The sequence below is a fragment of the Triplophysa dalaica genome, chromosome 10 (assembly GCF_015846415.1).
Source record: "Triplophysa dalaica isolate WHDGS20190420 chromosome 10, ASM1584641v1, whole genome shotgun sequence".
In the NCBI taxonomy this organism is placed as follows: Eukaryota; Metazoa; Chordata; class Actinopteri; order Cypriniformes; family Nemacheilidae; genus Triplophysa; species Triplophysa dalaica.
The window spans coordinates 6,322,435-6,350,093 of record NC_079551.1 but is presented as its reverse complement, the minus strand read 5'-3'; the positions used below and the strand labels follow the sequence as shown (position 1 = coordinate 6,350,093).

The window sequence follows — 27,659 nt, the reverse complement described above, 5'->3', positions numbered from 1 at the left end:
ACAACAGTTTCTTTTGTTGTCGTTACGGTTTGTCTTTCCGTGTTTTGGCCTATTGTTTTTCTTCACCGTCAACGATTTCTGGATCGTTATTGGCTGCTTTTAATTATCCCTGTCCACTTCTCTCTATTCACCCTTAACGGTTCGGGCAACAGCTGAGGCAGTTTGTGAAACAATAAATGTCCAGCTGTTGAGCAGATATAAACAGCAGTCGAAATATATGGCCACACGTTTTATTTTTGGAAGCTGCAATTATTGTTGCCTAACTGAAAGCAGACAGCCACTCTGTGAAATATGTGTCACGTTCTCTCTGCCCGAAATAAAGCCCCGTAGCTTAAAACGGGCTATGCTCGCCCTTTGAGGGCACATGTTGCGTTTTACAAACTTCATACTGTACATTTACAGAAAACAAACCAAGCTTTGCTTGGAGTAAAGTCAAAGCCGTGTTGCTCATGAAGGGACCCTGGAGTGCCTCCGTACGCGCAAAGCAAAACAAGCGCAGACACAATGGCGCTTGTAGATAGAGATCAGCCAGGCTTGGGCGGGTAGCAGGGTTGTGAGGTTGTTTCTTGAAAAAGTAATGGAAGATCTCTCTTACTCTGTCTCTCGCTTTTCTTTTTTGGTTTGCTTATTAAGATCTTAGGGATGGAGGGACAACAAAAAATAGATTGTACTCTCAACCCATTGGCTGTGATAATTAAAGTGACGGTACATACAGGGCTTTCCAGAGCCCCTTCGTGAGAGGGGAAATCTTAAGGCAACATCTACTGGAACTAAATGTTTTCAGATTAAGATAATATTCCCTCTGCATAGTTGGTGTGTTTTAATCTCTCTTTCTTTCTCTCTTTGTGAATGACTACGCAAGGCTATGACAGTGTCATCTGTGTTTGTTTTAAGTTTTGCAATGGTTGTTCGTTAAATTTTTACATTACATTTTTTTCATTATGAAGTAATTTCTTAAATGAAAAGGGGGTAATTTTACTATATGGAAGTGAATTTGTTATTTTTACTTCAAAACTTTAATTAACTCTTCATAACTTTTAAACTGGGAGAAATCTATTTATATTTTAATTTAGTTTTTAAATATATTTATTTTTTGTATATTTATTACAAAAATGTTTTTACATACTATAGGAAAGCTGTTGAACTTGTGTTTTCACAAATTGTTTTTCAGTGGGAATTTGTATATTTAAAAAATATGCAGTAACAATATTTTTGTAAGAAGTAAAGTGTTTTAATGTATTTTTGTCCACTAAACAACTCCTCTTATTTCTTGTCCTGTGACTTTTACAGAGAAATATGACCTGGACAATTTTATAGTGTAATATGCTAAGCAGAAACCAAAATATTTATGACAAACCAAGTAGTTTAGCTGCATAGTATCCACAGCTGTGTTAAAATGTTACTTCTACATTTATCTTTTTTAATTCATCATGCAAACTTTGCAGTTTTGCACTGTTTGCTTTAAGAGGACACCATTGAAGAAAAATGAAAGCCAGTCGAATGTTTTGTTCTATTAATTTGCCTGCCGTGCTTAGCATACTTTCTGGAAGTGAAACGTACTTTTTTCATTTCAATGTTTTTTAGCCTTTTTCTTTATGACGAACAGGTGCATTTTGGTACTTTTGCCTTAGATTGGACTCATTATTGTTGCCTTCTAAAGGACCCTTAAAATATCCACCTTGTAACTTGTAATGGAAAACAGCTGTGCATTGATACAGAATAGTGAGGGTGAGGGGAATTACTCACCCTTTCTGTCATTCTAAACCTTTATTGCCTAAAAACAGTTGGGTTAAAAATGACCCAAGAAGTAACCCAATGCTGGGATTCTCTAGCACCGACCCATTGTTGGCTTATTTTAACGCATGTTATAAACGATCTGGTAGTGATTTTAGATCAAGCAGTGCTTCCTACTGATCAGAAAGCCTTAGTTCACGAAATAGCTGTCCATAAAACAGAATCGAAGCCTTTACAATTTCAGTATCGCCCTAGACAGGTATAATGAGTTTGAATGGCAATATTTCGTCCCAGCCCTTGTTTATATGTGCAGTGGCTCTTTAAGAGAAGGGTTACTGTAGGGCCTTTCTGAGTTTCAACCACTCTTTCAGACAAATATTTACATGGGTATGGTTATTTAAAGCCACAGAAGAGCAAATTTGAATGTCTGAGCAGTAGAGTGCCACACTCGATAACGCTTCGTGAGATTACACAGACCGAAAAACCATCTTAAAGGGACAGCGCCCTATATCCGACATGTCCCATCAGCCCATTGATCACAATAAAACAACTTCATGGTGAACTGATATGTAATAAACTAAACTTAGCTGATGCATTAGAACAATAAGGCCTCATTCCTCTTAAAGAACAGACGCTTTCTAGCCGTGTCATTTCCAGTCGCTCTTCTTTATGTAAACATTGTTACACCCACTTCATGTAGTGTTTCATAATGATTTGTGGAAGTGCACACACCTTCACGCAGGTCAGGAATGTGGAGGGTTGAGTTGAGGGAGGGGCAGGTCTTGTTTTGCTGATTTGTGAGAAGTTCACACACCATTCCGCAGTTTACCACAGTAGAATGTCATAGGGCTGCATTTTACTCTCGGCCTGCAGTGCCTGCACCCTGTAATTTTACAAAATTCATTGCGCGTGCACGCAAATACAATTTCCCTTTCCCTATGCGAGCTCGTGAACGCGCCTGTGGCGGTTGTTGCTTTACAGACGAACAGATGCTGCTGAATCATTCGACTTGTGGCAGACGAATGCTGTTTACAGCTGTATTTGGTACAGTAAGGAAACCAAGAAAGAAATATAAAGCTAGCACTACAGATGTAAGCATTATGAGTTTGGACACGTTTACAATCTTCATTTTGACAGATTTTTAAATGTCTGGAGCTTAAGTGTATAATCATATTAGAGTATTTTTCACTTAAAAAATGTGTTGCAAAATCATTTCACTTTATATTATCATAGTATATAACATTTTTTTATATAGATATATGTAGAGGCATTTTTGCCTTCATTGGACTATGAAATGGATCCATTTAGTTAACATGTAAGTGGTTGAATTAAACTTTGAATGTTATCTATTCTTTAACAAAGTAACAATTGTTACTTAAAACTGTTAATGTTTTGCGGAAAAAATCATCTGATTGTCAATTTCATATTTTTACCTTTATTTACCAATATCGTAACTGTAAATCTAGTATCGTGCTTCATATTGAATCGGGAATTAAGTGTATCATTATACCCCTAGAATTAGCACAAGCATTGTTTGTTTTGTGTTTATATTAGCGTAGTATATTGTTGTCGTTATTATTTATTTTGAATTTTTGTAAAATAAATTTAAATTCTGCATTATGCACAACTTTTTATTTTTTAAATCCAATTAATAGTACTGTGAATTAATGTAAAACACATTTAAATACTGTATGGTACGTAGCGTTTTTATGTGTCGTAACATATTTTGTATTTATTATTAGTATTATGTTTATGTAAATTACTATAAATGCTTTTAATTACTGCATAGTGCATAGCTTACATATTTGGTAGCTTGTTTTGTATTATTATAATTTTGGAAATTACTGTAAAATGCATTTACATGCGGCGTAGTACATGCATTTTTTAATGTTGTAACATATTTGAATCGTATTGAAATTGCCTTTTTAAGGGGTAAATACTTTGGTGATTACAATGTTCAAAAGCCATTTGTTAGCAACGTAACTGGTTTATTCAAATTAGAGCCGGTGAATGACTGTAAATACTTGACCTTGTGTTGTACATTGAGCAGGTGTGTGTGCAATTCTGTATGTGCATGTGTGTGCGCAAGTAAAGGCGCCCAGAGGTTTGTATTAACATGTTAACGTGCAGTGTTGCTAAGGCCGGTTGCCATAGAGAACTTCTTATGCTTAGTTGCATCACTCAGTGGAGTTTAAAGGGACAGTTATTATGCCACTGTTGTAAGCAGCATGTGTTTTGATCAAGCGCGCACGTTTGAATGTATTTGTTACTTTTACGTACAGATTTAGCAAGTTTGTCTGTTTATGTTTTATCTGCGTCATTTGCAACTGCACAGTTCCACACAAGGGGAAACCCCTGGCTCCGTTTGCGGTCTGCGCGCTTACTTTCAGTGGTGGTACCCGAGTCACGTGGCTCCTGTCTCGCCCCACACTGGCACTTTTACTTCCACTGAATGCCACTTCCTCTAATGGTATCGTTGTGCAGACACACGCGCACAAAACCATTGCCCGATTTGGTCTCATCAGCACAACCTCGCCAACCTCGCCGATGGTTTCATAGTGACACACACACACGTTCCTAGTTACATCTAAAGCCGCACACATCAAACGCGAACCCTTAACCCCAGCCCACACACGAGACCTTGTTTCTAGGAACTCCTCTCTGCTGTGCAGCGAAATCCTGACGTCACACTCGAGTTTCCCATCTGCCGCTGAAGGTGGCCTGTATCTAACTGACGATCAGTGACATCTGTATCGCTGGTAACCTAGCAACAAACCCTCACGGGTTACATGGCAACCATTACAGTGGGAAAATACAGCTCGCAATGGGACAGTAAGATTATGATGTCATCGACCGTGGTATTTTTGTGTCGTGTGATCATGTAGGAGTTATGACTGTGCGGGGTCCTAAGAAAAAAGAAAAAACTTTAACCAATTTTATAGTTAATATGCATTTTTATATTTTAGTTTTTGCACTAAAAATATTTATTTTACATTATTAAATGATATTATATAAAAATTAGGTCTGTCAAAAGATTAATCGCGATTAATCGCATCCAGAAAAAAAGTTAAATTTATTAAATTAATTAAATTTTTATAAATATAAACGCATACATATTTGGAAATATTTACATGTATTTATTTATGTTCACCAACAATTGAAATTATATATAAATGTTGATTTTTCTTAAATATATGCATGGATGTGTATGTATTAATAAATACAAAATTTATTATGCACAGCACACAGATATTTATTATGTAAACAGAAACTTTTATACTGGATGCGATTAATTGCGATTAATCTTTTAACAGCCCTAATAAAAATATAATATAATATTTAGTTTAGTTATTAATATTATTATGTTGCTTTATTCATATTTTATCTGTATATTATTTATTTATGTATGATTATTTATTATTTCTATACATAAAATAGATACATAATTTTTTTTATTTGTAATAAATACAATTAAATCATAAATAATGCTATTTACTTGTATTTCTTATTTTTTCATTTTCTGTTTTAGTCTCTTGTTTCTGAAATCAACATAAAGTGAGATGACCCTGAAAAATGTAGTATGTATTTTTGTTGTCACCTTATTTGCCTCTTCTGATTTGTGTTCGTGGTTGTGAAAGGAAGTAAGTTACTTGTGGAATACGGCAAAAATACACCGTATATTTAAAAAGCGACCTGTTTTGCATCGCTTGGGTTTATGTGTAATAATCCAAGACGCTTTGGTATGCCAACCACGTCCAGGCTCGGTGCGCCACCGTTGATCTCCAGAAACTTCCCAGAGGCGTTGCCACAGCTTTTTGATTTATTCCAAGGAACTCTGGGTGTGTGACTGTGCGCCAGACTTCAGGATCCAAGCTGCTTTGCAACTTTGAGGTTAGCGAAATGTCCTTACCATGGTAGCTTTCAACAGCCCTAGGCCCACCAAACCACACCCACACATACACAAAATACACATGTTCTCAAGTATCTGTTACACGGGAGAGCCGTGTAGAAAACATCAAGTCGGTTTGTGGGAATGTGCGTGTGTGAAACGTAAATTGTCTAAAAAGACCCAAACAGCATGGGATTTGATTGTGCGCCGCTATCATCTCAAAAGTTTTGTGTGTATCTTTCTCTCTCCATTTGCTCTGATGAGCGACAGCGCTTGGCAGATGCCCCTGAGCGGGGGCTTTACTGCCAGTAGCGTTGCGTGTTAAGAGTTTATTTAGACGGGGAGGTCAGGGGAGGAAACGAGAGCAGTTGAGAGAGAGGTTACTTTTGGAGAATGGCGTGTGTTTTGGTTTTAAAAGATGGGTGGATTGATTCCTAAATGAAGGGAAACATTGACGTGTCTTTGGGGCACTCTGACGATCTCAACATGGTTTTTGGCACCTGTCAGTGGAATTTCTTGTCCCTTTTTATGGATGGAAGTCATTTAGTTTTTAAGCATCTAACATCAATGTAATCGAAAGAATGCCTTCCGAATGAACCAACTGAATCCAAATGTTCCTTTCATGCATTGTACAATCCCTTTTCCTTGTTTATCCGAGATGAAGTTTGTTTAAAGTTATTGTTTCATTTTTAAAGGAACCGTGGGCGAATTTGACTGGCGAAGTCACACGCTTGGCCGGAAAACGGTTGGGAAACACCAAGGAAAGGGGGAGGGTATTTCAAATGAATCGCAACGTCTTAAACTTACTTGCTTTACAAAATAATCCGGATTTTCGCAAATCAATGCACAGATAAATCATAGTAAAACAGATGTGTAGTTTTGTCTGTTGTATCTTTTCACTTGGCAGATCATTTTATCCAAAGTTACTAATATTTACTATACATTCATATAAGCGTCAGTATGTGTGTATCCCTGGGATCAAACCCATGACATTTGTGTTGCTTACGCCATACCTATTAAGCAACAGGATGTGCCTGTTATAAAATGGACTGCCAAAGATAATGAAGAGGTGGTTGACCTATTCAGTGTTTAAAAACAGAAAGGGGGGAGTTGACAGACATCTAGGTGAAGGATGGAATGATGTCGTTTTTGTCCTTCCTTTTTCTACATTACACAGGTTGAGGCCAGCGTTTGCAACAATGAGCTGCTTTGTGCATGTTTGTGTTGACCTGGCGGGCAGCTGCAGTGTTGCAGTCGTGCTTAACATGATGCGTGTGTGCGTTGAATGGGATTGTTTCTGCAGGCTGGAATTTACTTCTTTTTGAGAATGGAGCCGTGCAATATGTGTGTATAAAAGTGCTTAGTGATAACTCACCGGAGCCCAGGCCTTGCGTGTACAGCAAGCGTGCGAACTTTCAACCCTGGAAGTTTTTGGGCCAGACAGTGTCGAGCGAACGAGGAGAGCAGATTAAGGGAGGAAGAGGAGGAGCGGGAGGAAGGGGGTCTGGGAGAGAAGGGTTCAGTTACACAAGGATATGGAGTTCGGTAATTAAGAGCAGCAGGGAAACAAGCGGGGAGCAAAACTGCCAAGAAAAAGGGGGTGCTTGCATTTCAGCTGCATTTTCCATTTCAGCGTGTGGTCAAGCGGATTTGGAGAGCTAGGGAAGGTTTCTGGCTGGAATCCCGCGCTCTCTCTCTTTATCTCTCCGTCTTTCGTGCCACGAGGTGATTTACAGTAGAAAATAGTGGGTCCGGTTGATTCAACTCCTGCCAGTGAAACGTTCACAGTGAAAAATGCGACGGCTTATCGGACGGCATGAAAAAATTTGCGAGAAAGCAAGAGTTAGATGAGAATGTGTTCTGCTGGTCTAGTTGGTCCGGAAGGTCCGACTTTTACTTGCCCTGTGAATATTTTGATCTGCCTCACACAAAATATTTTTAGCTGCGTTTTTTTAAAACTTTTTTTATCACATAAAACAAAACGTTTGAGATATGAAACATGAGCAAAAAAAAGATGGGGCCAAGTACTGTATCACTTTGGACGCAAAACTCCAGTCGTCCTTATTGTTGAAGTCTGAGCCAAAAACAAGACCAGCCTCACCGGTGTCAAATTTTTCGTTGGAAATGAGAGGGAAATGGGGGAGATGGGAATGACTGTAGTGTTGAATTTCCAAAAAAATAGGATCGATGCACGACAGCTTACCAGAGCGGCTGGCATCTTCCCAATGAAATATCTGTCCATCTCACTCTCTTTCTCTCTCTCCAGACTCGCAGATACAGGCCGATGCTTGTCCTGTTGTGTTCTCTCGCCCGTTGTGTTAGTTTGAAGTTGGCTTTGGCTTCGACTTTTTAATGTAATGTGGCCGTTCATTACGATCCTGAAATGTAAACTTACCTGCAGCAATGCCTGTCCACAACACACGTGCACACACCCAAGACATAATTAGGCCGACGTAACAGACGTGTATCGCTAGAAAAACTTTATAGCTTGGATTATATAAACAGATGGTTTCGATGAGGGCGTGTTTTTTGACATCACTTTGGATTTGTACTTGAAGGAATTTCCACCTGGTCGTCTTGCAAGTTCTTTATAGTCGATGTTAAACGGCATTCACAGCAAATTTTACTTCCGTAATGTAACGCATTTTAAAGTAAATGAGAAATACAGATGTTGATTTGGCTAGATTGTCAAAAAAAATCGGACTTCCATTCTTCCCATGATTTTTATTAAAAACATACTTTAGCGTTTCCCTTTTTGGTGCAGAAATGATAAAACCTCAAGTTAAAACCTTAAACTTTTTGATCAGTAGTTTGGTCGAATCTTTTCAAGAAACCGAAATAAAATAATTATTTTTGGTTTCCATGTCTTCTGTCATTGTCCAGTCTGCTTTCTCTTTATCTATGTAATAGCTGCAAACAAATCTCAGGATGTGGTTTGTTGTTGAGTCACCCTAAAACCTTTGGATGAAAGAACGTCGCCCCTTTCCATTTTACACACAAACACGTTTCCTCCTCGACTCTGTTTTGGCGGCGTTTCGACTGCCCTCTGACCATTCTCTCACACGAATGCAAACAAACACGTTTTTTGGTACATCAATCCACTGGGTGAACTCTGTCGACCTTTATTACAGACAAACTCTGTTGAAATTCTTAACAGATTGCCTTGAGATATCCCTACCTGACCTCAGGACAAACAAGTCAGTACCTCAGTAAAACTGTGTGAGTTTGCGTCGAAGGTCTGGGTATGATCATCTCGTCTGGGTCAAGGAGGTTGATGACCTGGCTGACTTGTGCACATTTTGTTCTCAAAAGCTTCTGCTTTTTCTAGTCATTTAACACCACATCTTTCACTTCTCTAGTGTGGCGTCTGCATATAATCGTGTCTGCGTTGTAGCTCTTTGAGCACCACACCCATTTAGACAGGAAGACACCATCTGACCAGCATTCAAACAACCAGCCATTGTTCGTTGTGTTTGTGTGTGATGCTTATGGGCGGGTTTGTCTGTAACTGTTGCTACTGTTGTAAGAACTTCGCTAAATTATGTGACCACTGAAACACATTTTAAGTTTTAGACATCAGAACTACTGTTGTATTGTTTTTAGTTTTAGTTATTAGATTTTTATTTGGTTTCGCGTTTTCGTCATTTTATTGTTTGCTGGTTTCATTTTTATACTGCTGTGTAAGTAAAAAAGAAAATAATTTTTTTTGTTTAGTTTATGTTCAGTTAATAATTTTAGTGCCTCCGCTTAAAATGAGATATGTCAGCTCAGTAATAATCAGGTTGTCCAGGCACACAATGCTAATGATGTTAGCTGCGAACAGCTCAGTGTTTACGTACGGCCTTGAGTAATGGCCGTGTGTGCTGTATCATTCAGGTCAGCCGCTGTTCGTTCTCCAGGTCAGTTTACGCCCGGCCTGCACTTTGTTACAGCGAGGATACAGCGAGTTAAGCATTTTAAACCGAAACCTCCCACGCATGCACAAACACACAACGACAGAATGTAAACTGTGCGACGTCTCCGCTGGACCTCGCTCCTCTCAGGGGGTCAAGGTCAAATCTGTTTGCGGGGATGTGAGCGGAGGTCACGGTTGATGGAGTGAGAGACAGATTATTGTGGAGGTTTAAGGCTGTTTGGAGATATTTTAATGAGCTGTAATCCAAGTATGACCCAGGATCTGTGGACTCTTATACCTCAGGTCCAGTCCACTCTCCGACAAATAGGGCCGGTTCAAGTTAAATGCTTTTGCCTGACAGGAAGCAGACTAAGTAAACAGTGAAGCAGTTGTACAACAAGTCTCATGATCCCCCCATCCCCCAGCGGCTCTTTTTTTCTTGCTCTCATTTGCATGGTCCTCCTCTGCTCTTACACACTCTCTTGACTCGCTCACTGTTGATCTGTCTGTGTGAAAGATTACAATACTGCAACAAAAGTGTGAGATATCGAAGAACATTTGTTTATTGCTCATTGAGTGCTGAAAGAACAGTTTTGTACATACAACAATAGTAGAAATATACCATATTGTACGGTACTGTGCTGCCCTATGCTTGTACCATACAAAGTTTACACAATAAATATACTATACATTTATTGAAACAACACTATTGCATTGACAACTATTATTACCGACAATATAATACATAACGGAGTTATGCTGTTCTGAACTGTACTGTACTGTACTATACTAATACTATACTTTTCTTAGACTATACATATGCCATACTGTCCTGTAACATAGTATACTACACTACATTGATTTTTGTTACTTTTTAATAGTATTTTTTCCGGTTTTCCTGTACTAATATAAAAAAAACTTTAATAAAAATGTATTTACTTGAAAATGTTTATGGTTAAAAGAATCTGCAAGTGGAATAAAACATAAACTTAATTAAGTTTTACCTCTATTTTAAGTACTTTATCAACTCATCTTTTTTTCAGAAATGATGTTATGTGAGAATATATGTATATATGTTTATACTATAATCTGCACTGTTCTGAACTATGCTGTGCTGTGCTGAATAATACTCATACTTTCCTTATATTTTAGTGTCCTTAGTTTAGTGTGGAATACTGTGCTATACTGTACTATACTATGATCAGATAGCAATAATTAGAATAATATTCAATAAAAACACTTTTAATGCCATAACGAAAGACATATGAGCATATTTATGACAAGCAAAAACGCAGCATGCACATCAATTTGAAAAGGGTGCTCATCCAAAAACGTAAACATTTTCACTGTTAGATTATAAAGGTATCTTTTCGTAATGAGAGTCGGCTAAGATGTCAGGTCAGGATTGTTTCAAGAGGACATCAGGGTCACGTAAAGACATACAGTATATACACAGATCCTGACCTTTGATAATTCTTTCAGGGAAACATACGTTATTATCATAGGTGAGTTTCGGGCACACATACCTTGAAATGTATCACGGTGCAGCTTTTCGTATAGCACCGCTCGCGTGTGTGTGTGTGGGAGAGAGGGAGAGAGATAGAGATAGATAACACAAACACTGATACCACCATTCTACATCTTCTCCTCGTTTCTTCAAGTCTTAACCTGCCCTCCACCACAGAGAGAAGAGAGTATGTTGAAAATCAAAGTTCCTTGACAATGTAAAAAAAAAAGGAAACAATGGCTCAATTCAACAAGGGAGTTTAATATCCCCCTGGGTGGGTTATGTCTTTGTGTGTGCTCATCTTTTTGTCATCATTTTGAAAAAACGTGTAAAAAATGTCACTCAAAAGCTATGCAATGCTAGGAAATCATGTATAATGAAGTACAAGGTGCGAACAAAACTAACCTGGCAGCGTTTCCAAAAATTCCAGAAAATTTACATGAAGCATGCGGTACGGTGTTAAAACACAGATCAAGCAATCTTGATACCTGACAGGACCATGTTAATGTTAGCTATGTGTTAGTACATGCATGAAGAATGTTCGTTTAAAATAAATAACGTTAAGCTTATTTTCCCTGCGAAGAATAAGGTGGCATTCGTCGTTGAGTATGCTTTTATATTGTCAGCAACGTGTGTATTACGTTTCACATTTAAAAAAAAAACATTTTTTAAATCTAGTATTTTCATTAAGTGAGGGAAAGAGAGAGCGATTATAGCTGTTACAGACCAACATTTATAGCGTCAAGGGAGTGAAAAAAAGGTTTTGTAAGAAAATGCCTGGGAAGTGGTCCAGTTTGTTAGCTAATAGGGTTCAGGTGCTGTCAAAGATTCTGTCATGCTCGGCACGCGAGGTTATTAAACCACAAGCCAACCGAGAGCCCAGTGGGTTTTCCTCTATCTCTCTGCGTGTCTTTCTCGCTCTCTCTTAATTTCTCACTCTTTTAAACTCTGAGAAACACAGCCTCCCTTCACTTTGGTGGACAACAAAAACGAATCATTCCTTACTGTTTACAAAAGTAAACAAATGTCGATTGTTTTACTGATTTGGTTATGTGTGGTATCTTTAAATGTCTTCGTAAGTATGTAAATATTACCGATTGCTCAAGGCGAAATGAAACTTTAGCAACATTCACATTTAAGCACGAGTCGGTGGAGATGTTTCTGATAAAGGGTGACAGGAAACTTTGAACTTCCCTTTATCTTCTTCTGAGTAAACAAAACTTTTAAGGTCACCGAGTGTTTACTCATAGCACATTTTTTTGAAACTATTTCCAGAACGTTTGTGGTTCGGGCGAATGTTATTGTTTTAGGCTACTGTCTTGCCAATAGTAACACTGTTCAATGCTGTTTGTGTTCCTTTAAAGGGACGGTTCATTTAAAAATGGAGATACTTATCATTTATTCACCCACTTTCTTCTTTAGAACACAAAAAGAAGATATTTTGAAGAATGTCGGTAAGCAAACAACATTGGACACCATTGATTGATTGACATCTTCTTTTGTGTTCCACTGAACTACAATGGTTTTGAACTACATGAGGCTGAATAAATAATATCATGATCTAAGAACTAAATGAGTTGCGAATACAGTTTCAGTGAGAGTTCAGTAAATCATAACAACTGAACAGAACAGAAAAGATAAAAGATACAGATCAAATCCGAGCTCATCGTGTGGGAGTCAATGGCCCTCACATCAAACATTTCAGGCAGTTCCATGACCCCTATTAGAAAAGTTCACCCTGTACCTGATCACCATCCACACCATGTCTCCTGTTTTCTTCAGTGGCATACAGAAGTGGTAAGGAAAAGGGTTTGGATGTTGCGGTCGAGATCCCCAATTCGCCACAAACGTAAAAAAGAAATGGTGAAAGTGGTTTCTTTGAGAGGCCATGTGTGTTGAATTACAGCAATGGCAGATGAACAGACAGTAATTGATTGGCGGTTCAGATTTTGCCTTTGTACGTGTAATAGCATGTGTGTTGTGTTTCGTGTTTTCCCGATTGCGACTGCTCTGCCCGGACCTCATTTCCGTCATACAAGGGTCAGGGAGGACGGCGTGATCCATGAGGAAGAGGTGGATCGTGATTACATGGATGTTCCACATGCTCCATCTTTAATAACAGCCCAGATATTCTTATGAAAGGCTGGCGTTTTAAATACAGAGGCGGCCAACGGGCTGCCAGCGCTCAACGGACCTACGTGCCAGGAAACATCCAGACCACTGAATAGTCTTCAGCTCAAGCTAAACCAACACACAAATTTCGATAAGTTTGTGTTTTTTGTGGAGTTTTGTGTATGCTGGTAGACTAAGGGGCTCCTTACCAGCTGCCTTGTTTTGCATTGGCACCCTCTCTTTTTCTTTTTAGAATCATGACTCTAGCGATGACAATGCTATTGCTATTGGTAATTTAGCCTATGTGTTTTGTCTGTTTTTCTCATCAAATATCTTGTTCCCTGTCTCTGCCTTATGATTTTTATACTGAAGTTATTTCTTGTGGTCAGAGTTTGTATTACACCGCCATTTTCTTCTCTGTCAGGATCTGCGGTGATCAACCGAACATTCTGTCGCCGTCTTTCTCCCTTTTTTGTTCTTTTTTCGTTCGTCTAAAATTTAAACTGGCAGTATGATGAGCAAGTCCATTTAAAGTGGTTTGGTGTGTCTCTGCGTTTCCCCCCGCTAAGTAATCTCTCAACATCTGCGTCCTGTGGGGAGATATTTTTGGTCCCTAGCAGCAAAACGTTGTTCTCTCCACTCTTTTTTTTCCCTAGGAGGGTTGAGATAGACGCCATTTGATAAGGTCTAGAAATAGCACAGCATCTGCGCTGGTCAGAAAGGAAATGGCTTTGCGAGCCGCACCCACTGGCTTAAAAGTAAAACTCAACGTTAGCCTGGAGCTAGCCAAAAAAAATCCAACCGAACTATAACTGAACACATGACTTGGTGGAAAACATGAGTGGAGTGAATTATCAGTTAGTTAATTGCTGCTTTAGTGTTTAGAAAATGTACATGTCCACGTCACTTGAATGGAATAAAGCGCAGCCAAAGCGATCAAGAAGTTGGAGCTATTACTGGAAATCGTTTAGCGATGTTTGTCAATGATGTCAGCTGAGCTTCATTTGTACAGTAGTGAGGTAAAGCTAGGCCCTAGTAGACAACTTCGTCATTTTTTTTTCTCACACAATAAACAGACAATGTGGCAAAGCTGGAAAATTGCTATGTGTGAAGTTGAGCGTTGATGTGTTTGTGTGTGTGCATGTTTAGACGTACGGTTTTAGTTGGACAGCAAATGTGTGTGGTGTGAAAGTGGTGGAATTGCTTTCTCTCTCTCTCTCAGGAATGAGAAGACTCTTCCACAAGTCTCCTTTTTCCCAGTCAGGCGAGCACTGAGTTTTTTCCTCAGTGTGAATGTTTAATTCAAATATCACATCAGAGTTTACATTAGATTTGAGCTCAGCGTTGGAGTTTACCTAAAATTTAAGCTTAATGTCAGTGTTGACCTTAGATTGAAAGTTGTGTCATAGCTTAGCTATGTGTCAAATGTGCTGTATTTATGTCCAGTAAAAGCGCTGCATGTATCCAAACAACACTGTTAAGCCCCAATATACTTTTGATAGTTGGAAGCCTGAGCTAATGTGAACACATTGTTTCACTGGCTAGCACCTTATAAATTTGACTGTAATGTTCAAACGCATTCTTGCTTGGTACATTTTGAGAAAGGGGAAGTGAAGAGTGTTTGACATCGGTAGAAATAATGTTAAATGGAACCAATGTGGCAAGACTCACATTCACAGTGGCTCACTGGTTGCCCAAAAGAAAGAAAAATATATTGGTTGTGTATCCAGTGGGTTATTGGACCTGCATATGGACTCATTCTTTCTTTCTCTTTTTTCTTCTACAGCCACAATCAGAGAGACAGCAGGTGGATGGCTTGGCGATCGTTCGGTGACCAGTCTAGACGGAGTCAGTTTCTCAGAAGGGGATCTGCTGTTGCAGGTAACGCACACAATGTACTCCATACAACCCTTAATTCCACCACAATTTACATATCATCCTTGCAGTTATATAGAACTACCCACTTGTTTACACACACCCCACCTGTCTCAACTTTAATGCCTTCTATAAACATCCTACACCTCATTTCCCACTCAAAGCGGCCCAGTTCTTTGTGTGTCTGTGCATGTGCGAGATAAAAATCGTCTACTAGCAAGCCGTTCCAGTGTGTTTGTCTTTGCCATGTCACGCTGCTGAATAAACAGCTCGAACAAGTCTAAGCAAGTCTGATGGTCTAAGATGGTTCACCAGTTTGACTGGCCTATTGGCTGGTTTTAGAGGGGTTCGGACACTTTTTAGCAGGTCAGGATGAAGGACCAGCTACGGCTGCCAAAGACGGGCAAATCATCTTATTGTGGTTTAAATAGACTTAGGTTACACCAGTGTTTTGGTCTTGCCTTATTTGTCGAAAGTCTTCCGTGGTTACACTAGACTTTTTGTTCCATTGACTTCATATTCATACGCATGCAAATGTTGCAGACAGGAAACACAAGTTTCCATAAAAAAGGTGCACATAAGGTTTTATGCACGTCCAAAGCTGAAAAATACGTTTTATGATCAGTAATAATTTAGCAGGCGTAGCTAATAAATAATCGAAATCAGCCATAAAAACTGTTTCTGCACAGTCAAGTGAAACACGTTTGTAAGTTATTTAAAGAGGAAAAAACCTTTGGTAGAGATTTAGTCTATTTTAGCTGTTTTCATGCTTGGTGAAGTGGAATGAAGTTAGAGCAATCCAGATTCTCCAGAGTTGAGCAATGTTATATATTACTGTAAACCATATCACATGTTGCGTTGCACCTACAAATGCTGCAAGTTTCATTTTTATTCACGTTGCTCTCTTTATCGCTCTCTCTCTATTGTTTGAGCGCTGTCGGTTCCTGTGCGTGACTAGAGGCGATATTCTCCCCCGTCTGTTGTCATGTTCAACACTTTAACAAAAGCCTTGCTAATTACATGGGATGTTTACCGAGAAAAAAGGGATAAAATGGTCCCTTCAACTCCCACCTCCACTCGTCTTGAACACTATCTAATCCACCGGGCTTTGCCTAAAACAAACTGAAGCTACTGTTAATTGTGGTTGTTTATTGAATATTCCAACCACACAACCATTACACATTCTCAGTTTGTGCCCCTAAAGAAATGAATAATACATAAATCCCATCGTCTTAAATGTTTTTGTGTGTGTGTTTTTTGCATAGAATGGTTCGCCTCCTTATGACCACCATGTCGATATCACATTACCAGCCAAAAGTTATTCGCTATTTTCAGTGATCCAACTCCCCATCTTTTAATAAAATAAGAACTGTTACACATCCACATTGTCCAATGGGCTTTAAGCAAAAATTACATTTTGTATTTTGAGTCACAATTTTTATAAAAATTTCACAAATTTGACTAATGTACTTTCTTCATTCTCAGGCTCTCAACGGCTTTGTTCTGGTGGTCACTGCAGAGGGTTACGCCTTCTACACCTCTCCGACTATACAGGACTACTTGGGCTTTCATCAGGTGAGTTGTCTTCAATTCTTTTCATTTGCAGTTCCCCTTTTATTTAATGGCTTTTATTGATCAAAAATAGGAAATATAGTGAACTCTTTTCCCACCTCTTGCATTTAGATTACTAAATATTTTCTCTCTATTCAGCCTTCATTACTGTATATAACTCTATTCTTCAGATATTCCATCAAATCAGTGCAAAAACTGAAAAAAAACGTCTGGGCCGGCTGATTTATATAAACAGGGCAGGCAGATTTTATGATTAGGTTGTAGAATGAAGGTAACACCAGGTGGTCACTTGGCTTATGTTTATATGTGTGCAATTGTTTTCATTTTGTTTTCATTACCTGCCCAACGTTAAAATGCCACCAAGCAATTTTACTGCCTTTCATGTGATCAGCAATTGAATTTCATCATAGTCGTCAATTCTTAAGATAAGGCATCATTCTGAGAACATTTGTGTAATTCTTAATGTCGATTGAAGTACTGGACGTGCTTGTGAATTTCGTCATCCTGAAAGGATCCTGAAAGTTTTCAAACTTTGAACGCAAAGAAACGCTGTGTGCAGTTATTCATGTCTCCCATCGTTGGTATAATTTTGTGGGCCCCAATATTGTTGGGACAGTTTTGTAACCAAAGTTTAAAAAGAATCTATGGCACTAGCACTTTCTCATAACTTCAATTACTTATTTTCGAAGGTGTTTGGTTACGGTTCCACCTTGGCGTCGGCGCCAATAACAAAGCATAAAATAAGAGATGTAATCTCTCGATTGTTTTCCTAGACAGCAGTGAGACTACATAGAGAACAGCTGGAGATCTCGTGCTTCTAATGTGTAACTTAACATCGAAAACAAAGTTTTTTTAATATATTAACTTATTTATACTTCGAATCAAATGCCTTTCAAACCAGATTATTGAACCTATTCTGTCTGTATTTTTTCTAATTAGTATGTACGTAATCACTATTGTCTATATTTAGTATTTTTATTTTCTGTTTTCGTGTAAGTGGAAATAATTGTATTATAGTTGATGCTTGAATGAAACATACTGAGACCTGCAGTAAGTCTCGGAAGCTTTAAAAGAGCAACTACTGAACAATAAAAATGTCCTCTGGGTGATGATTTAGTCTTTTAATTATTAACAAGCTCGCAACACAGACGGTTTTCTTTCTCGTCCTATTTCAAAGGCTTATTCAAATTTATGTAATCTAATATTTGCAAATGCCTGGCGATAAAGTGCTTTTTTAATTTTCCCCGTCAGCTACCGATGTGAGATCCTATCTGACGGAAGTTAGGTTTTGTTTATAGAAGAGGTGAAGCATAGAAAAAGAACATCAAAGAGAGGCAAATTGAATGTTTGGATGCTTCATTAAAAAACCTGAAAAACCTGCTTCTCCGTGTGTGTAGAAGTGTCCACAAACCGCAGCTAATACTAAGAGAGTATGCATGTTTGTATACATGTGTTTCTCCAGGGTGGTCTTTGAGTTTGAATGTAAAGATTTGATGTACGCTATAGATCGAATCCACAATACTAATTCCATCACCTGCGTTTCACAATAACAGCATTTAGACTGTAATCAATTACACATTCTCACTCCAAACACACAAAAGTTCAGTTCTAAGTACATAACATACAATATGTACATAAAGGTGTGTATATTTACAGATTTACTGGGTATTTAGATATGTGGTATATGAATAAGAAGCGTGCTTTGTGTGTTCATACATGAATATAGTGTGGTTGTATGTCTGTGCATGCCTGCAAATCTGTTTAATGCGCCTAAAAAATATATAGGTTTTCACCTCACACGTGTGACATGAATTGTTGTGCACACCATTCTGTAGTGCAAATGTGTGTGTATACTTACTATATATCTGCACAGTTTTACAGAGATGTCTGTTTAAATATAGAACCGAGGTGTATACATATTTTTGAGCAACTCAAATATATATCTCCTCTTTCTACGCCCATCCCAGCGTGCCCTCATTAACTTTTAAATGTACGTGTGTTTGTGCAAGTAGTCATGATGTTTTCTAGACCCTGTCTGGTTTTGTGTTCTGCTTCTCATCCCACACCCTGACAGCCTCCAGTAATAGTGCACACAGACACCAAGCGCTCAACAGAAGCTCTGTTTTCATTGGCCTGCTGAGGATCTGGTTCTCTCCGGGGCCAGAGAGAGAGAGAGAGTGGGAGAGGGGGGCTGACCAAACTCGATAGAAAATAAATACAAGATGCAGTTATTATGCTGAACCCCCAGAGGGGGCAATATGCTGTTTTTATACTGCAAATACAACCTAGCATGGAGATAATCATAATGTACATATCGAAGCTTCAAAGGAGAATATTATTGCTTAGAGGCACTTTTTGTAGCCTGGGAGATGTAATGCGGTTTCATATGTTTAATGTAAACTTCAGTGTTGTTTGCGATGACTCTTAAATTTTGCAGGGAAAGCAAAAGTGGAAACAAATGAGAAAGTGTGGATGGTTTATCTCAAATAATTTGGTCCTGGAGTATTTCGCAGAGAAATCTTTTAGGTCATGTTGAAGTCTTTTATCCAGACTTTGGGATCTCTTTGAAACTCTAATGGAGACTTATGTGACATATATGAAGGTTTTTTTGTGACACGACAAATCAAGAGATTTTATTTGATCTCCATTTAATCTGCTTATAGGAGAAGCATTGTAAACATTAAAGTCTTTATGTAGTATTTTCTTAATAGCCTCAGGGCCTGTTAGTGAGGTTACACATGCACACCTAAATTTTCGATTAGGGAATTTGAGTCTTTGGTAATTTGTGGCTTTTTTCTATAAAGATTTCATCTTCAAATAGGAGGCAGTTGATCTTAAGACCATAATTGTAGATAAAAGTAGATTTATTTTATGATTAAAAGGTAACTTAAATCTTTTTTCTCTTGAGGTAGGATTTCTGTTACCATAAGCGTGTTGCTATGATGCAATAAAAATATTAAAACTGCAAGGAAGGTATTTTCAAACTTGGGGCAAAGTTGGAGAATTTGGTAAAAGATTCAGGGTAGTAGAAAACAAATGACCAATTATCATATAAATTCTAAAACGCTATTAGGAACTATGAGAAATCATGAAGTTTTTAATACTTTCTCTCACTCTGTTACAGTCAGATGTGGTCCACCAAAGTGTATTCGAACTCATCCATACAGACGACCGTGCAATGTTTCGAAGGCAACTACACTTTGCTCTTAACCCCGACGATGGCGCTGATGGTTAGTAGTTACCTTATCACCTGACTTCCAATCCGTGCCCATGATTTCCCCAAGAGGTGTCATAGATTTTCTTGTTGGTGCCAGTCCTGAATGTTTTATGCATGAGTAGAACCCTTTTCTTGTCATCACTGAATTATAAAAGTATGTGTATGGGAAACAAGGCAGGATTTGGAGCTGTGTTCAATTTTTTTTAATGGAGCATTGTATAAACCTTGCATGAGGGTGAGTCACAGCAGGTTACTTTAAGATTATGTTTCTTTTGTTTGGCTCAACCAATTGGTTTCCAGGAATGCAGAACAGCAGTGATATCACCAGAGACATGGTCAACTACAACCCTCAACACATCCCTCCAGAAAACTCCTCCTTCCTGGAACGAAGCTTCTGCTGTCGATTTCGTTGCTTGCTTGACAACTCTTCAGGCTTCCTGGTAAATGTCAATATGTTTTGGAGGACTTTTGCTCTACATTCAGTGATGCTTGATTTTTTTTGTAATAAAATGATACAGTAAAACAATCTGGGATAAAAAAATCTGCTGTAGATTTTGACGTTTAATGTTTGATCCTCGTGACCCCGAAATAACTTTCCTTTTCCCCCAAGGCCCTGAACTTCCAGGGGAGGCTTAAATATCTCCACGGCCAGACCAAGATGGCGGAAGACGGAACCATGACCCACCCTCAGCTGGGTCTTTTTGTCATAGCCACACCCCTTCAGCAACCCTCTATAATGGAAATCCGAAGCAAGACTCTTCTGTTCCAAACCAAACACAAGTTGGATTTCACACCTATGGGTATCGACACAAGGTAGTGTTGATTGTTCTTTTCAAACCTAATGACAACATCAGGGATGGGAGAAACCATTTTTCCAGAAGTTTCATATGTAGTACAAAACAATAGCTGAAATAATTTGAGATGTAGCATATACTTTGAATTTGGAAGAAGATGTGCACAAACTACCAAAAATTCCAGATGCATATTTGAAAGTTCATGTGACTCATTCATTCCTTAATAATCCCATTTACAATTCTATTTTGTGTCTCTTTCAATGAAAATAGACATTCTGTTATTTCGGAAACAGTGATAGAGGTCACTGCCTTGATGGCAAATCTTAATTTGCAAATAAAATGACCAAATTGGATGTAAATATGCTGTAAATCTGTTCCTACCTTTTTTGTCTTGCAGAGGGAAAGTGGTTCTTGGCTACACTGAAATTGAGCTGTGCGTGAGAGGATCTGGTTATCAGTTCATTCACGTCGCCGACATGATGTACTGTGCAGACAACCACATTAGAAGTAAGTTATGTCAGACCTTGACAAAGTATTCAGCTTCAAATCAAAGTCATGTATAACTATGAACTTGCTTCACATAGACAAGCAGTATTTTTCCAAAACAGATGTTTTAAAGTTTCCATTTCTTACACATTACAGTGATAAAGACTGGAGAGAGTGGTTTAACAGTCTTTAGACTGCTCTCAAAAGGAGGCATTTGGATCTGGGTGCAATCAAATGCCAGGCTTGTGTATAAACAAGGACGGCCTGATTTCATCATTGCTCGACAGAGAGCGTTAACGTACGTTAAACCCAGACCTGTATTCTTGTGATGTTCTCGTTGGTTTGATCCCCTTGTATTTTTAGTGACAACAATGTCTTTACATTTTAGCAACGAGGAAGGCGAGGAACACCTCCGTCAAAGGAAGTTGCAGCTACCTTTCAATTGCGCCAGTGGTGAGGGTGTACTGTACGAGGTCGGCCCCTCGTTGGACATCGCAGACATTCAAAATCAGAACCAAAGTGAAAAGATGCGCAAACCTGCATCCTTGGACCCCAATTCTATACTTGGATGCATGCAAAAGCAGGACCATTTGCTAAAGCAGGACTACAATGAAAACAGTGACCCTAATTCCCAGTTTGACCTGGACAAGGCCTTTAGGGATAGCCACGCCCTGCTCACCTTTCCTGGAAACACCTGGCAGCCATCAACCCCAAACACACTGGCAGGGGTAAAGGAGGAGAGCGTCGTCAAGGACATGATGGATACCTTACAGCAGATTATGGGGGACAGCACTCTTTGTAACAGCTTGCAGGAACTAGACGTTGACAGTTCGGAGCTGAAGGAATGGGAGAGCACTCTGCTCAAGATAAGCAGTGACATGGAACTTAATGAGACCATCACCAATGACATCCTCTCCTATGTCGAGGATGCACTTTTTAAGGAAAATGGTATTCAGCTACCCGGACACCTGAAGGGGCAGGGACCATTTGTTGAAGTTCCAGAGTGCCTTCCGGAGATGGAATTACAGAATGCCTTATCTGCTAACCAGGGATTCAATGGCCAGCCGGGGATGCTAACCGGATCACCTGGTCAGGGTGGGTTTATCGGAATGAATGTCCAAGAGGCCATGGATGCCGGTAGCCCAGGAAGAGGGATTGCGAAACTGACCCACATTGGGCCACAGTTACCAATTGTACAGCAAACGCTACCTGACAACAAATTTGTGCAGTCATTCGGACTGGATCAAATGCCCAAAAATGCCCCCGTCAACAGTCACGCAATGTTTAATTCTTCTCTTGGAGTGCCTTGTACCCAGCAACAGGCCCAAGTCAGGCTTGGTCTGCATGGTGCAGTGCAAGAAAATGGACTCGTACCATGTGGCCAGATTCATATTGGAAACCAGTCCCTTCCTAACACAATGACTCTCCCTCTTCAAAACTCTCTATTACAGGGTGCCCCCACCCAACCAATGGCTTTTGCCAATCATAATTTGCATCCCCAGCAACAGTCGGTTAATCAGAACCCTCAGTGGGTACCATCTTTGTCTGACAGCAACAATATCGTGGATAACCGGATGGACACTTGCATCCGTAATGTTTCACTAAGACAAGATGCCGGGCTGCACTCTGCCCCTATCACAAGCCTACAAGGACAGTTTTCTCTTCATACCCAAAACTCTGCTAATCCGGGCCTGCCTGCCTGGTCCCAGTCCCCTTCCCAACAGCTCCCTCAATCATTGTCCGGCAGACATCAAAATCTGACCGGTCTATACGGACAAATCCAAAGAGACCCCCTCGTACAGTTAATGCCACAGACAAACACACAAGGATTTGGCTCTGGCTTTGTGGCCCAGACGACTCATAATAATGGCTATCCTCAGCAAGGCGGCATGGTTAATAACGGCCCTCACAAGACCGCCAACAGCTGCATGTTCCAAAGTGCCCCGCAACCCGCAGACAACGGGATTCAGTATGTTTCTACAGATCCAACATCCATGTCGACCTGCCAGAGGGCTAAGAGTCTCGTGACCCAGAGTCCGACTCCAGTATCTTGCTACTACCAAAGAGGCCCTGGCGAATTGATTGTTGGTACGTCGGTCATCCCACAAGAGGACACCAACATCAGCCCCATGGCCTGCCAGGTCTCGCTTGGGTTGACTCCGGAGAACATGATTGCTCAGCAGTACCTCTCCTGCAACGGCCATACACAGGTAAATGCAGCTGATCTAATTAATTATGTATTTATGATTTGACACTACCATGCTCAAACATCAAATCACCAGGTGTGTATCGACTTCCTATTTTTAGATGTTTTAATCTATAAAAAGTAATTGAACTGCCCTGATCTCACCCCAGGCTAAATGTGTCAGCACTTATGCATGTTCTTTCAACTCGTGTGGGATGCTGTATAGGTGCAGTTGTTGACAAATGTTTTTCAGACTTTGATATTTGACAAATGGGTCACACTTTAAAAAAAGGGAGCAATTCTTACTATTAATTAACTATTAACTACGACTTTTGTCTCGCTAAACTTCTTATTACTGTTTATAGGGTAGTTTTTATGTTTAAGTATTGGGTAAGATTAAGAGATGTACAATAAAGTAATGTAGAATAAGGCATTTACATGTGGTCTATACATACAAATATAAAACCAATAGGCATGTTAAAAAACACGTAGTGTTTAGATTGCAACTATAATTTTTTGCCTATTGTGATTATTGGATTGGCGAAATCTGAATGTTTTGTGTATGTTAAAACTTAAATTTTTTATGTTTTCTGTAAAAAGTACACACTGCTTGTTAGTATACAAACACACAAGAAATACAAAAACTGCTCAGTCCCGCTTTAAATAATTTTCAAACTTCTCAATTTAACACACATCATGGCAGGATTGCCACAGAATTGGAAAAGCATTCCTCTAATGGTTTAAATTTTGTCCCTTCGCAGATCGCAAACTGCCCGCTGGAAGTGGACGGACCATTTCACCTTTCCTCTCTGGCCAACGGAATCACCTACTTTTCCGAGAATAACCAAAGCAATTGCTGTGACTATTAGACAGAGCTCTCGCCCATCGCAGTGACTTGCACATCAACGGTCTGACAAGCGGTGCCTGTCTTAAAGTGCGCACGATTGTTTGTCCCTCGAAAGAGACTCCTCCGCTTCTGATAAAACTCTTGGCTGAAAACCTTTAAGATGTTAGAGAACTTCGAGAGCCTTTTAAGCACACTCGACGACAACACTTTGTATCACACTCACTTTTGAAATCTCATAACAAATAAGCGGTGGCAATAAGCATTTATCTTTTGTTTGAAGCATGTCCATCATCCCGTATAGATTTAGCTTCATTTACTTGTTTTTATCACCACTTCAACATTAAGAGAGTGAGGTGTGCAAGCAAGTTTGTCCATTCCCATGGATATATGTTTGAGTGATTGGGGAGAGAGCCTAGAGTTAAATTATGAAGTATGCAGAAGGAAAGGTGGAAACTTTTAATCGTGGCGACGAGATTTAAGATGCACACAAGATGCTATTTATTGGGGTAAGATTCGGCTCAAAAAGGGAACGGCGATCTCGTGAGGGATGCAGCCTAAGCCAGGCCCTTTATTTTTGCTATCAATGCACTTAAGAGGTCCCACCTGTAGACCTTAAACCCTAGTGTTAGCAATGTACAGTCCCTTACTTCTAATAATCCAGTGAGTGTGTTTCATAGTATAATATTGAAATCAATACTCTATTATTGGACTGTTGGAACAAATTGAGATTTGTTGACAGCAGAATTTTCACGGAGCTCTGCCTACTCAGACTTTACGGACGACAGCGATGGACTGTGTTTTGTCCAAAGGTGTGTACGGAGTTCCATCTTATGGATGAATCCATAAAATTTGTTGGATGTGAGAAATAGGCAAAACCGCCGTATTGGATATCCCCGAGAGATATGGAGATGTGTCACCCTTTCAACAGAAACTGTGGCTGCTTTTGTTCTTTTCTTTAGAAACTGCAGAATATTATTTCTTTATTGAGTAAAAACCGAAGCGTAAAGACTTTTCTGGATGCATCTTCTCTTGCCACCCTTCTATGGCTGTTAACCGTATGTTTCTTGTGTATTACAAAAATAACAGAATGTTATGATACAGCTTATCATTTATTGGTTCAGTTTTGTCGTTGAAAAATGTTTTTTGTACTTTTTTTATGCATTTAATCAAAATTATGAAAAAGCCATTGAGCCGTTTTTGTTGACTTAAGTTTCTGATATATATAGATATATATATATATATATACGCCCTTGCTTTCCTTAATGCTTTTGCTTTAATGCTTATAAAAGAATTCTAGAAATTCTTAAATCATGTTACGTGCCATGACAATCACACCATTCAGCTGATCCTGCCTCCAGACGTAGACTTGTAACGTAGTTGAGCGGAAAGGGAGAAATGTGGAGACCCAAAAGATTTGTGTGGTAAAGCCTCTGAGGAAAGAATAATATCTGCATCAGTAATTGTCGAAAGACATTTGAATTACATTTTCCTAATATTGTGACCACAGTGAATCTTGCTGATTTCTAGCTGAACTCTACGCATTTTTTTCCGCTCTTGGTTCGTGAACCAGATCTAAAGTTTGTAGGCCCCTTGTGCCTTATGTTAGCATAAAGTCATTTGATAAGATTTTATAGCATTGTAAATCTGTAAAAGTACCAAATATTTCTACGACACATTTCTTATAGCTACGAAAATGGTTGTTTTGTAAGAGATTAATCGCCTTCTTTTTGAAAAGGCTCCAGTTTTGTATTTTCTTGTAGACAAGCCCTCCGTCTCAACTTTTTTGCTGGTAGAAACTTGTAGTGTTTTGGACTGTGGTTGATTCTGGAGTTTGTACTTTCTCAAATTGGCGAGGACATAACGCATGGTGTGATAATAACAGCAAATGTGAAGAACCCGGTCATGCACCCAGGGCTCTTTTCCATTCATCATCTAAAATAGGAACTGTGCTTTAATTTCTTTCTCCCCAATGATGTTTCATTTATTTCCTCCATTTTTCTCTGCCTTTACATGATATGACTGTGGCTTGCAGAAGGAGGAAAGGATTTGAAATGGCAGCTATAATAGAATCTGAGAAGCAATGTATTTAACAACTGGTTGTTGTTAGCATGGACGGAATCGCTTAGGCTAGTTGATGCTAGTATGCTAAGTATTGTACATAGCCTCACAGTTTAGTTTACAGGACACATCATTTTTCCTCTTTGCCTTTATTTGTACATGTGCTCTAAAATCTACATTCATTTCAGAGATTAGCAACGATTCCCTTTGGGTTTCTTGTTCGTTGTGAACGCTAAAGGAGTTAATGAGGTGTAAATAAGTGCGTTCTCTGTTGGATTGACAGATGTCTGGTGGCTTTGAGTGGATGTTAGTTTGAATTGTCGATTGTTGGCTGGTTTGCGGATAAATCCATCAACTGATCGCTAAATTTATTTTTAATGCTGATACGTGAGATTACGCACAAGCAACAGCGATGGAATTGCGCTGACGTGGTTTTTACGCATTCATTTTTATTGTACCGCATCATAACACTGTGCGACCCCCTGCCCCGCCCACAATGGAACCTCATTGGTCCGCTCTACTTATTAAACAATATTAATGTATGATAATGTACATAAACTTGTCGTCTCGCACCAGGTTAAGACACGGGTAACGCAGTTGTTTACCCTTTTATTTCATCTATCTTTTTACGTTCCTTTTATTTTGAAATAACTTCAAAATCGTGGCCTTAATTTTAGTACTTTACGACTAGTCAAGATGTAGCAATTCAGCTAATGTTGCTTTCGTATCCTGTTTCCTCGAAGTGCCATTACAACAGATTAAAAATACATAAAACACACAATTTCATTGACCTCACGAACAGCATTGATCGCACCCGTGTCAAGAATTTGGTAAAAATTAGTTAGGATGCCCTGCTCTTCACCACTAAACTATACAAGAGAAAAAAACAATAGCACTTATATCGCCTGTTTCCCAAATGTTTGTGAGGTCTCTTTAAATGCAATATCTTTGTTTATTTGTTGTATCGTTTGTTTCTTGTTTTTCTTTTGTTTTTCACCCAGCATTGTAAATGCGTTCACATGTATTGTATATCTTATTTTGTACATTGTTCCGCACACCTGTAAAATCTGTATACGCAAATGGATATCCCACAAATACAGGCTATACACACACGTCTATATTATAAACATATAAATATATAAACTATTGCTTCTGTTTGTTTTGTATTTGTATTATCAAAATGATAAATTTTGTTGTTCCTCTCAATATTGATATCTTTATAACATTAAAATGGGGTCAATGACTCAAACGTTTTCATGACTCTTTTATTATGTGAACGTGCACAAATGCCCACAGATCATTTTAAATGCGACAGCTTTAAGCATCAAATTTTTCCTAATTAATTTGTATAATCGCAAACATTTATCTTAGATGTAACCTTGGTTGACCTCTATTTGTATCACAGATGTACTGGCCATGGGTTCACCACGTGAGGGTCCTAACGTACATATTTACAATATGTGTCAATAAACTAGTTTGTAATGATAG

General features: G+C 39.0%; 1 protein-coding gene across 1 annotated transcript in view; it reads left to right on the top strand.

The window, feature by feature from the left end:
• Positions 1–27,424, top strand: part of ahr2 (aryl hydrocarbon receptor 2) — a 45,813-nt gene extending 18,389 nt beyond the window's left edge. The window contains exons 3-11 of the mRNA XM_056757992.1: positions 14,924–15,018; positions 16,498–16,587; positions 19,709–19,814; positions 20,102–20,241; positions 20,412–20,614; positions 20,993–21,102; positions 21,238–21,379; positions 21,470–23,291; positions 24,028–27,424. Coding sequence (XP_056613970.1) covers positions 14,924–15,018; positions 16,498–16,587; positions 19,709–19,814; positions 20,102–20,241; positions 20,412–20,614; positions 20,993–21,102; positions 21,238–21,379; positions 21,470–23,291; positions 24,028–24,135 — 2,816 coding nt within the window. The 3' untranslated portion in view covers positions 24,136–27,424. The remainder of the gene's footprint in view (positions 1–14,923; positions 15,019–16,497; positions 16,588–19,708; positions 19,815–20,101; positions 20,242–20,411; positions 20,615–20,992; positions 21,103–21,237; positions 21,380–21,469; positions 23,292–24,027) is intronic.
• Positions 27,425–27,659: the final 235 nt, after the last annotated feature.